The sequence below is a fragment of the Erythrolamprus reginae genome, chromosome 6, assembly GCF_031021105.1.
Source record: "Erythrolamprus reginae isolate rEryReg1 chromosome 6, rEryReg1.hap1, whole genome shotgun sequence".
Lineage (NCBI taxonomy): Eukaryota > Metazoa > Chordata > Lepidosauria > Squamata > Dipsadidae > Erythrolamprus > Erythrolamprus reginae.
In genome coordinates, this window is record NC_091955.1 from 95,663,959 (window position 1) to 95,676,551 (window position 12,593).

The following is a 12,593-nucleotide window of genomic DNA, read 5'->3' on the forward strand; positions in this document are numbered from 1 at the left end:
AACCTGACTGTAAAAAATATGACTTTAGCAATCGAGTTGTCGAAGCGTGGAACTCATTACCGGACTCAGTGGTGTCAACTCCTAACCCCAAACATTTCTCCCTTAGACTATCCATGATTGACCTCTCCAGGTTCCTAAGAGGTCAGTAAGGGGCGTGCATAAGTGCACTAGGGTGCCTTTCATCCCCTGTCCAATTGTCTCTCCTTATCTCAAATATCATATATCTTTTCTTCCTTTCATATATCTTCTCCTCTATTTTTATATATTTTCTTCTATCCTTTTCTTTATATATACTGTAATACTACATGTCTATTCTCTTCAATATGTATTGTGTATTGGACAAAATAAATTAAATAAATAAATAAATACTGTGTGCAATTCTGGAGACCTCACCTAGAAAAAGGTATTGATCAAATTGAACGGGTCCAAAGACGGGCTTCAAGAATGGTGGACGGTCTTAAGCATAAAACGTAGCAGGAAAGACTTCATGAACTCAATCTGTATGGTCTGGACGACAGAAGGGAAAGGGGGGACATGATCGAAACATCATTTAAATATGTTAAAGGGTTAAATAAGGTTCATGAGGGAAGTGTTTTTAATAGGAAAGTGAACACAAGAACAAGAGGGCACAATCTAAGGTAAGCTGGGGGAAAGATCAGAAGCAACATGAGAAAATATTATTTTACCAAGAGTAGTAGATGCTTGGAACAAACTTCCATCAGACGTGGTTGGTCAATCCACAGTCACTGAACTGAAACGTGCCTGGGGTAAAAATATATCCATCCTAAGATAAAATACAGGAAATAGTATAAGGGCAGATGAGATGGATCATGAGGTCTTTCTCTGGTGTCAATCTTCTATGTCTCTATGTTTCTAATATAACTTGAGGAGTAGTAGATCCTTGGAACAAACTTCCAGCAGACGTGGTTGGTAAATCCACAGTCACTGAATTGAAACATTCCTGTGATAAACCTATATCCATCTTAGGATAAAATACAGGAAATAGTATAAGGGCAGACTAGATGGACCATGAGGTCTTTCTCTGCCGTCAATCTTCTAGGTTTCTATGTTTATAGGGTCTCCTGCTTGAGTAGTTGGTTTATTATTGGGATTTCTCAACCCCTTACAGATTATGGTGGGTTGGACTAGAAGATCTCTAAGGTCCCTTCCAGCTCTCTTTGAGCCCTGTCCCTGGGGATGGTCTTGGCTTCCTTGACAGTTCCGGGATGGTTTCAAGACATGCTTGAATGCTTGATCCAATTTCTTTTACACCCAGGTCATTTCCAACAATGTGCTGCTCAAAGCCAAATTTCTTTATCTTGTCGCAGCGGATGATTTACAGTTGCTCCCTCTCAAATTTCCTTCTGTACTTTTCCTCCCTCCGTTCTGGCCGAACCCTGTTTTGAATCCCCCCCCCTTTCTCTTCCCAAGGATTAATCACCTCCTCCTAAATCTCCATCCGTGTCACAGTTGGCAAGACTTCCTTCCTCCTCGGTATCTTGTAGAAACCGCGTCGGACAAAATACGAGAACGTTTGTTGTGATCTCTGGGTTTCCTTGGGACTTTGACACCTACAAATACTTGGCTGCCCGGGAATAAGCATGTCTCGTTTTTCATTGTTTTGTGATATCCATGGAAAACCCATTTTAAATCCTTGGTGGTTTCTTGCAGGTGTTTCATGACCCAACTAGGGAACATCATCAGTGCTAGAAAGGAGTAGGGTTTGTGGAGAGGAGGAGGAGGAAGAAGAGGAAGAAGAGAAAGAAAAGGAGGAAGAAGAGGAGGTGGAGGAGGAGGAAGAGAAAGAAGAGGAGGAGGAGGAGGGAGAGAAAGAGGAGGAGGAAGGAGGAAGAAGAGGAAGAAGAGAAAGAAAAGGAGGAGGAAGAGGAAGAAGAGGAGGAGGAGGAAGAAGAGGAAGAGGAGGAGGAAGAAGAGGAGGAGGAGGAAGGAGAGAAAGAGGAGGAGGAAGGAGGAAGACGAGGAGGAGGAGGAGGAAGAGGAAGAAGAGGAGGAGGAAAAGAAAGAAGCACAGGAGGAGGCGGAAGAGGAAGAAGGGGAAGAGGAGGAGGAAAAGGAGGAAGATGAAGAGGAGGAAGAGGAGGAGGAGGATAACAACTATTTACTGAGTTTGGTGATTTTCTTGCAGAAGATTCATTACCAAACTAGAGAACATCAACAGTGCTAGAAGGGAGTTGGCCTTCTCAGGTTTCCTTCAGCCAGACAGTGTTGCTAGCGAGAACATGTAGTTGGGCCTTCTCTGTGGTGGTTCCAGCTCTGTAGAACCGACCTCCCCCTGAGATCTGTATGATCCCGACCTTCCTGGCTTTCCAAAAGGCTGGAAAAACCTGGCTCTTCCAGCAGGCCTGGAGCTGGTGAATAGAATAATAGAATAGAATTCTTTATTGGCTAAGTGTGATTGGACACACAAGGAATTTGTCTTTGGTGCATAGGCTCTCACATAAAAGAAAAATATAGATTTGTCAAGAATCATGTGGTCCAACAATGATTGTCACAGGGGTCAAATAAGCAACGAGGAAACAATCAAATATTAATAAAAAACAAGGCTACAAGCAACAAGTTACAGTCATACAGTCATAAGTGGGAGAAGTTGGGTGATAGGAATGATGAGAAAAAACTAGTAGTAATAGTAGTGCAGACTTAGTAAATAGTTTGACAGTATTGAGGGAATTATTCGTTTAGCAGAGTGATGGCATTCAGGAAAAAACTGTCCTTGTGTCTAGTTGTCTTGGTGTGCAATGCTCTATAGCATCGTTTTGAGGGTAGGAGTTGAAATAGTTTATGTCCAGGATGCGAGGGGTCAGTCAATATATTCACGGCCCTTTTTTTGACTCGTGCAGGATCCAGATCCTCAATGGAAGGCAGCCATTGTTTTTTCTGCAGTTCTGATTCTCCTCTGAAGTCTGTGTCGGTCTTGTTGGGTTGCAGAACCAAAGTGCACAATTCTAAAGACTGGCGCAGAGCTGTGTGGATGGTTATTGCAAACGTCAATCAAATTGGGAATGGCGGTCTCTTAAATTGAGATGGGATATCCTGTTGGAATCATAGGAATGTGTTTGTATTTGTATTTTGTATTTATTAGATTTGTATGCCACCCCTCTCCGAAGACTCGGGGCGGCTAACAACAATATAAAAAGACAATGTAAACAAATCTAATATTAAAACAATCTAAAAAACCCCAATTTAAAGAACCACTCATACATACAAGCATACCATGTATAAATTCTATAAGCCTAGGGGGAAGGGAAATTTCAATTCCCCTAGGCCTGACGACAGAGGTGGGTTTTAAGGAGCTTGTGAAAGGCAAGGAGGGTGGGGGCAACTCTGATATCTGGGGGGAGCTGGTTCCAGAGTGTCGGGGCCACCACAGAGAAGGCTCTTCTCCTGGGTCCCACCAAACGACATTGCTTAGTCGATGGGACCCGGAGAAGACCAACTCTGTGGGACCCAACCGGTCGCTGGGATTCGTGCGGCAGAAGGCGGTCTCGGAGGTATTCTGGTCCGATGCCATGAAGGGCTTTATAGGTCATAACCAACACTTTGAATTGTGACCGGAAACTGATCGGCAACCAATGCAGACTGCGGAGTGTTGGTGTGACATGGGCATACCTTGGGAAGCCCATGATTGCTCTCGCAGCTGCATTCTGCACGATCTGAAGTTTCCAAACACTTTTCAAAGGTAGCCCCATGTAGAGAGCGTTACAGTAGTCGAGCCTCGAGGTGATGAGGGCATGAGTGACAGTGAGCAGTGAGTCCCGGTCCAGATAGGGCCGCAACTGGTGCACCAGGCGCACCTTGGGGACTTCATGCCTCTATGCCTCCCACTCGGCTATGGATCCATTGGAAGACTCGCCCTTTTCCCACACTTAGCTTACTCCATATCAACGGACCATTCTCATTAGTTCAAATTATCACCAAATGCGGCTCCTATCTTTTTCACCAGCCGCGATGCCAAGCAAACCCCTGTTTTTACCTGTCACAGGTGTGACATCTATATAATATAGGTATATGAAAACATGGGCGTATTCGAATGCAACGGTGTGTCGAAATTTCCAATCAATAGGTGAAGAACTTTTGGAGATGTACGGTTTTGAGCAAACAAACATTTGCATTTTTATTTATGTAGATGGAAAGAGTTAAATAGAAATATTAGACAAGACATTGAAAAGAAAGAAAAACAAGAATTATAGCTGTGTTATGGGCTTGCTAAGGGGTGGCCTTTATCTTGAAAAATCTGTCCAGGGTGAAAAGGCTGAGATTAGAGCAGGAATTAAAATTTGGGTGGTTTGCATTCTTCCATGTTGTGGGTTGGGTAAAAGGTTGCAGGATGCTTCCCTAATTAAGTCCTCCCTTCAATCTGTTATCTCTTTCTCTCCGTGGGAGATGGGTGGTTGAAAAATGTGAAAGTAATAACAATAAAGAAAGGGAGAAATCTTCCCAATATTTGTGGAGCTGCCCCTGAGAAGAGGAGACTCAAATCTATTCACTGAGTGCAACTGCACCAAAGACAAATTCCTTTTGTGTCCAATCACACTTGGCCAATAAAGAATTCTGTTCTGTTCTGTTCTGTTCTATTCTATTCCATTCCATTTTCTATTCTATTCTATTCCATTTTATATTCCATTCCATTCTATTCTATTCTATTCCATTCTATTCTCAATAAAGAATCACACTTGGACAATAAAATAATTCTATTCCATTCCATTTTCTATTCTATTTTATTCTATTCTATTCCATTTTGTATTCTATTCTATTCCATTTTGTATTCTATTCTATTCCATTCCATTCCATTCTATTCTCCAAAGAACCTGAGGGCAGGATAAGAAATGATAGATGAAAATTCAATCAAGGGGAGAGAAGCAACCTGGAATGAAGAAGGCATTTTCGGGTATATATTTTTTAATTTTTTTCTCCAACTTAGGAAACCTACATACATGAAAACAATGTAAGGCTTAAGAATATGAGTGCTAGAATTATAAATGAAGAACAAATTGTAGGATTTTTTAAAATTTTCTTTTTAGATTAAAATCAGCCATTGAAGTAAAATTATATACATATACATACATACATACATATATTCTCTTCTTCCTTCCTTCCTTCTCCTTTCAGTTTTCTTCTTTTTTCTCTCATTTATCTTCTTCCTTCCTCCCTTCCCATCTCATCTTTTTTCTTCCTTCCTTCCTTTTTCTTTTTCTCATTTCTCCCTTTCTTCCTTTCTTCCATGTTTTCTTCTTTTTTCTTTCATTTCTCTCCTTCCTTCCTTCTTTCTTTCCCTGTCATCTTTTTTCTTCCTTCCTTTCTTTTTTTTCTTTTTCCTTCCTTCCTTCCTTCCTTCCTTCTCCTTTCATTTTTCTTCCTTTTTCTCTCATTTCTTCCTTCCCTCCTTCCTTCCTTCACATCTCATCTTTTTTCTTTCTTTCTTTCTTTCTTCCTCTTTCTTTTTCCTTCCTTCATTCTCCTTTCATTTTTCTTCTTTTTTCTTTCATTTCCTCCCTCCCTCCTCTTCTTATTTCTAACACTGTGAGAGAAAAATCATTCGAAACTTGCCATCCAACTTTGTTGCAAAGCAGGGCTAAAATTCAGCTGCTCTTATTCTATCGTAATTTTCTGAAACTTGGCAACTTAAAGATATGTGTACTTCAACTCCCAGAATTCCTCAGCTGCCATAAAAGGCAGCTTGTTGACTTTGGTCCAATCACCAGGAGGCTGCGTGTTCTAGTCCTGCCTTAGGCACAAAACCGGGCTGGGTGCCTTTCGTCCAATCACCAGGAGGCTGTGAGTTCTAGTCCTGCCCTAGGAACGAAATTTTACTGGCTGCCTTTGGGCCAATCTCTTTCTTTTAGCCCAACCCACCTCACAGGGTTGTCGTTGTTGCAGGGAACAATAGGAGGAGGAGGAAGAAGGAGTCGTGCATATATTTGCTTGCTTGAGTAATATAAGCGGGGTTAAAATACAACCTAATAATAATCTCTTCTTGTCAATCCTGGAAGGCATTTTAAGTTCACAAATAAACAAAGTTTTATATATTTTATTTTTCAAAATGGATCGCAGCTGCTGGATTCCGCCTGTCTGGCAATCCAAGTGCAAAGTTATTTGTTTCTTGTAGCGGAAATAAGCCCTGGCTTGTCATCGGCGTTCTGGGGTAATGTAACCTTTGGCATTGCGAAGTCCCAAAGTCATCTCTGTCTAGCAATCCGGTCCGACCCTTGGCCTGAGATAAAAGAAAATCATAAATAATATTACCCGGGGAACATTAATATCTTCCATTGTGTTTTCAGTCTGGTGCTGAGATGCACAAGCAGAGACAGGAATTGGGACGCAAAATTATTTCTCTCTTTCTCCCTTAATTTGTCTTCTTGCTTTCAAAGAATAGAATAGAATAAGAATTAGAATAGAAATAGGAATAGGACTAGAATTAAGAATAGAATAGAATAAGAATTAGAATAGAAATAGAATTAAGAATAGAATAAGAATTAGAATAGAAATAGAAATAAGAATAGAATAGAATTAGAATAAAATAGAAATAGAAATAATAGAATTAATAGAAATAGAATAGAATAGAATGAAGAATAGAATTGAATAGAATAGAATTCTTTCTTGGCCAAATGTGATTGGACACACAAGGAATTTGTCTTTGGTGCAGATGCTCTCAGTGTCCATAAAAGAAAATATACATTTGTCAAGAATCATGAGATAAAAAAACACTTAATGATTGTCGTAGGGGTCAAATAAGCAATCGGGAAACAATCAATATTAATAAAAATCTTAAGGATACAAGCAACAAGTTACAGTCATACAGTCCTAAGTGGGAGGAAATGGGTGACGGGAATGATAGGAAAAATCTAGTAGTAGCTGCACTAATAGTGCACATAAGCGCACCTACCCTGTCCTGTCCTACTATCCCTTTCATCACTTCTTTATACTTCGTTAATACAAACTATAACTCTATACATTGTTTGACAAATATAATAAATAAATAAATAAATAAAGTATAGTAGTGCAGACTTAGTAAATAGTTTGACAGTGGTGAGGGAATTATTTGTTTAGCAGAGTGATGACATTTGGGGGAAACTTTTTGTGTCTTTGCGGAGACAAAAATTCTCCTTCCATTTTCGGGTAACGTTCTAATACAGAGAGCCCCCATTATCAAATGGTTCATTTAGTGACCGTTCAAAGTTACAACGGCATTGAAAATATTGCTGGGACGCGCACGCCTGCAGCAGAGTTGAAACTGCCCACGCAGTGTACTGGTAGAGACAGATTCGGTAATCCGCCCCCTGCAAAGGATCATCTAAACCAGTGGTTCTCAACCTGGGGGTCGGGACTCCTTTTGGGGTCGAACGACCATTTCACAGGGGTCGCCTAAGCCCATGGGAAAAGACAAATTTCCTATGGTGTTAGGAACTAAATCTATTCTGGCGCCTTGGAACATATTTTTACAATCCGACCAATCAAGCGTTTACAGTAGGGGTGTCCCTCTGACCTTCTTGCCAATCATCTTAAAGCTCTGTTGGGAGAATTGGCGCTAGACTTATGGTTGGGGGTCACCACAACATGAGGAACTGTATTAAGGGGTCGTGGCATTAGAAAGGTTGAGAACCACTGATCTAAACTTTTACAAGCTGTAGGGAAGGTAAAGTTGCCACTACGTGACCTTGTGTGGGCAGTAAAAGCTGAGTAAGGCTAGACCTGGTTGCTACTTGGGTGGGAAACACACCACATTCCTTTTCTCTTGTAAACGTGATTGTGTAATCAGAAGAGAAAGTAAAACTACTATATTATTATTATTATTGTTTTCTCTTTTATTCATTAAGCATGTAACTCATGCTGAACTCTTTGACATGTGTTGATTCTTTGTCTTTCCCATTTAAGATGTTATCTGTTTCCAGTATGTCTAGGTATTTGTAACTGTCATCCTTTGCTAATGCTTTCATTACTTCTTCCAGCAGACGTGCTTGGTAAATCCACAGTATCTGAATTGAAACATGCCTGGGATAAACATATAACAATCTGAGGTTAGTTGGGGGAAAGATCAGAAGCAACGTGAGAAAATATTATTTTACTGAAAGAGTAGTACGTAGATGCTTGGAACAAACTTGCAGTAGATGTGGTTGGTAAATCTACTGAATTCAAACATGCCTGGGATAAACACAGATCCATCCTAAGATAAAATACAGGAAATAGCATAAGGGCAGGGCAGACTAGATGGACCATGAGGTCTTTTTGTGCTGTCAATCTTCTTCGCTTCTATGTTTTTATTATGCTTCCATTTCCCAGTTCTGTTCCTTCTGTTTATTTATTTTGTCCATTTTTTCCCCACTGCAAGGATAATATAGCACAATTTTCAAGTCCAAAGTTTGTTTTGATGTTCATGCTGAACAGTAGAACTGGGTTGAGTATTAACTTAAGTTCAGTGGGGGGGGGGGGTTTGCATACCTTTTTAAGTCATCCATTCTAGAGTAGATGGTTTATCTTGCCATGTTGGCGTGTGATTTGATATCTTAAGCCAACATGACGGGACGTGTGGGCGAGAGAGAGGTGTTGCCGAATTTTTTTGCTTCTGTGCATTTCACTGACAATAATCCTAACAGAAACATAGAAACATAGAACACTGACGGCAGAAAAAGACCTCATGGTCCATCTAGTCTGCCCTTATACTATTTCCTGTATTTTATCTTAGAATGGATCTATGTTTATCCCAGGCATGTTTAAATTCAGTTACTGTGGAATTACCAACCACATCTGCTGGAAGTTTGTTCCAAGGATCTACTACTCTTTCAGTGAAATAATATTTCCTCACGTTGCTTTTGATCTTTCCCCCAACTAACTTCAGATTGTGTCCTCTTGTTCTTGTGTTCACTTTCCTATTAAAAACACTTCCCTCCTGAACCTTATTTAACCCCTTAACATATTTAAATGTTTCGATCATGTCCCCCCTTTCCCTTCTGTCCTCCAGACTCTACAGATTGAGTTCATGAAGTCTTTCCTGATACTTTTTATGCTTAAGACCTTCCACCATTCTTGTAGCCCGTCTTTGGACCCGTTCAATTTTGTCAATATCTTTTTGTAGGTGAGGTCTCCAGAACTGAACACAGCATTCCAAATGGGGTCTCACCAGCGCTCTATATAAGGGGATCACAATCTCCCTCTTCCTGCTTGTTATACCTCTAGCTATGCAGCCAAGCATCCTACTTGCTTTTCCTACCGCCCGACCACACTGCTCACCCATTTTGAGACTGTCAGAAATCACTACCCCTAAATCCTTCTCTTCTGAAGTTTTTGCTAACACAGAACTGCCAATGCAATACTCAGATTGAGGATTCCTTTGCCCCAAGTGCATTATTTTATGTCCCAGTTTTGTGTTTCGTCGGATTATTGTCAGTGAAATGCGCGGAAGGAAAAAATTCGGCAACCTTTCTCTTTCGCCCACACGTCCCCTTATTTATTTATTTATTAGATTTGTACGCCGCCCGTCTCCGTAGACTCGGGGCGGCTAACAACAATAATAAAACAGCGTATGACAAATCTAATATTTAAAATAACTAAAAACCCTTATTAAAACCCAAACATACACACAAATATACCATACTCATAAGATTTTGCTTCTGTGTGCGAAACAAAAATATGGAAAAATGATGGGTCCACCATAGGACCAGCGCAGTAGCGGCGGCGAGCAAATTGCGCAATCTGGCAGCCATTTCTAGTGCACCGTTCTCTACTGTATCGGTAGCAACCCACTCTTGTTTTTTAGTCTCCCAGGCCCGTATTTTAATTGCCCTAGCCTGCAATGCTTCTTTGTTTTGTCAAGTACGTATTGGTAGTATACAAATATATAACAATGTTTATAGCCCTTCATGGCATCGGACCAGAATATCTCCAGGACCACCTTCTGCCGCACGAATCCCAGTGACCAGTTAGGTCCCACAGAGTTGGTCTTCTCCGGGTCCCGTAAACTAAACAATGTTGTTTGGCGGAACCCAGGGGAAGAGCCTTCTCTGTGGTGGCCCCAGCCCTCTGGAACCAGCTCCCCCCAGAGATCAGAATTGCCCACACCCTCCTCGCCTTTCGTAAGCTCCTTAAAACCCACCTCTGTCGTCAGGCATGGGGGAATTGAGATATTCCTTCCCCCTAGGCCTATACAATTTATGCATGATATGTTTGTGTGTATGTTTGGTTTTTAATAAGGGTTTTTAGTTAATTTAATATTAGATTTGTTATATGCTGTTTTTTATTATTGTTGTTAGCCGCCCCGAGTCTACGAAGAGGGGCGGCATACAAATCTAATGAATGAATGAATGAATGAATGAATGAATGAATGAATGAATGAATGAATAAATAAATAAATAAATATACATGATACTAGTAAGAGAGAAACATGAGGACCGGGGACGGAAGGCACGCTGGTGCACTTACAGGGGGTGGACAAAAAGATGGAAACACCTTGCAGCTCTTCCGTGGAATCCAGATTTGTGAAGCTCCCTTCGAACAGTTTTTGTGGAAACTGGGTTCTGTACGTGTCCATTGAGCTCTGCAGTGATTTTCAGAGCTGTGGTCTTGCGATCCGCTCAAATAATTCGCTTTGGAGTCTGACGGTCTCTCTCAGACAACTTCGACTTTCGACCAGACCTGGGCTTGGCTGAGGACGTTTTCCCTTCTTTTTCAAAAGCAGTCATTACTTTTGAGACATGACCTCTTGAAACACCAAACATTCGGGCACTTTCTGTTACACGAGCGCCTGCCATTCGAGCACCAACAATTTGAAAGTCTTTGAAAGTCTGCCATTTCTAGAAGGTTATAACCAATTTCCTTAAATTTCTGTTTAAAAAAAGGTAGTTTAAAAAAACATATCAAATAACAGAATTTTAAAAAACATTAAAATATGTCAAGTTTTGATTGATTTGAACATGTTCAAACATTATGCTAAAAAGTGTTTCCATCTTTTTGTCTACTCCCTGTATGCACACCCCTTACTGACCTCTTAGGAATCGGGAGAGGTCAACAGTGGATAGTCTAAGGGTAAAGTTTTGGGGGTTCGGTGATGATACTATGGAGTCTGCTGGAGAGTTCCATGCATCAACTATTTGGTTACTAAAGTTGTATTTCTCACAGTCGAATTTAGAGCGGTTTACTTTAAATTTGTATCTGTTGTGAGTCATGTGTTGTTGTGGTTGAAGCTGAAGTAGTCATTGGCAGGAAGGACGTTGCAGCAGATGATTTTATGGGCTATGCTTAGATCATGTTTAAGGTGACGTAGTTCTAAGCTTTCTAATCCTAGGATTGTAAGTCTAGTTGCGTAGGGTATTCGGTTGCCAGTGGAAGAGTGGAGGGCTCTTCTGGTATCTCTGGACAATTTTCTAGAGTGTTTATGTCCGAAATGCGGTGTGGGTTCCAGACAGATGAGCTGTATTCAACGATTGGTCTGGCGAAAGTTTTGTATGCTCTGGTTAGTAGTGTGAGATTACCGGAGCAGAAGTTACGTAGGATTAGATGAACAATGTTTTTTTCCCCCTTGTCTCCACTGAGACAAACACACAACTCCCTTGCAGCTGAACAAAATTGGACCTCCTCCTTCTCCATCCGGTTGAGAGTTGGAATCCCCCCCCCTGGCTTCCAGAGCCTGTTCCTCCCTCCTCAATCCCCCAGGGATCCCTCCCTCTCTTCCACCCCTATTTCCAACCCGGAACCCTTTTCCCCACCCTTCAGCGGCAGGCAGAACAATCTGACACTGGAGCATCCGAAGTGATGTTTTACTTTCCTTTTTCTTGAAATGAAAACATTTCCTTGAAAGAAAAGGGGGGGGGATGCCTTTTCCCTATCGTGGTTAAGCTTTTGCAAATATAAATGAAAAGTGGTTTTCTTTGCCCCTTCTCCTTTTTTTTCTTCCAACATGTGATTTCAAAGAAACCGAGGCGAGGTTGCCACAACAGCTGCATGGCCTACCTCCTCCCTTCCGTGCGTTGAGATTTCCCCCCTCCTTCTTCCTGGATCCGTCCCGCGTTCATGCAGGACTGCAGGAGAAACAACTGCCAACTTGCCTTCCATTGAGGACTTGTAGACTGCATGAGTCAAAAAGAGGGCGGTGGAAATATTTAGAGCCATCTCACATCCTGGACATGAACTCTTTCAACTCCTACCCTCAAAACGTCGCTACAATGCACCGCACACCAAGGCAACTAGACACAAGGAGAGTTTTTACCCGAGCGCCATCACTCTGCTAAACAAACAATTCCCTTGTCAAACTATTTACTAAGTCTGCACTACTGTTGCTACTAGTTTTTTCTCATTGTTCCCATCACCCATCTCCTCCCTGTAACTTGTGGCTTGTACCCTTAAGATTTTTATTAATGCCGATTGTTTTTTGATTGCTTATTTGACCCCAATGACAATCACACATTGAGAGCATCTGCATCAAAGACAAATTATTTTTATGTCCAGTCACACTTGACCAATAAAGAACTCTATTCTATTCTATTCTATTTTTATTCTATTCTATTCTATTTTCTATTCTATTGTAATCTATTCTATTTTCTATTCTCTATTCTCTATTCTCTAATTTTCTATTTTCTATTTTCTAT

The 12,593-nt window shown here is 41.0% G+C and overlaps 1 protein-coding gene and 1 long non-coding RNA gene across 2 annotated transcripts in view; one reads left to right on the plus strand and one right to left on the minus strand.

Annotated features, from left to right (window-relative positions):
• Window positions 1–4,886: 4,886 nt before the first annotated feature.
• The window catches only part of IL15RA (interleukin 15 receptor subunit alpha), a 31,201-nt gene continuing 23,494 nt past the window's right edge, over window positions 4,887–12,593 (plus strand). Inside the window, exon 1 of the mRNA XM_070754465.1 lies at window positions 4,887–4,906. Coding sequence (XP_070610566.1) covers window positions 4,888–4,906 — 19 coding nt within the window. The 5' untranslated portion in view covers window position 4,887. The remainder of the gene's footprint in view (window positions 4,907–12,593) is intronic.
• Window positions 4,900–12,201, minus strand: LOC139168780 (uncharacterized). Its single transcript, XR_011559393.1, has 2 exons — window positions 11,959–12,201; window positions 4,900–6,229 (listed from the first exon to the last, which is right to left on the minus strand). It is a non-coding gene; the product is annotated as an uncharacterized lncRNA (long non-coding RNA).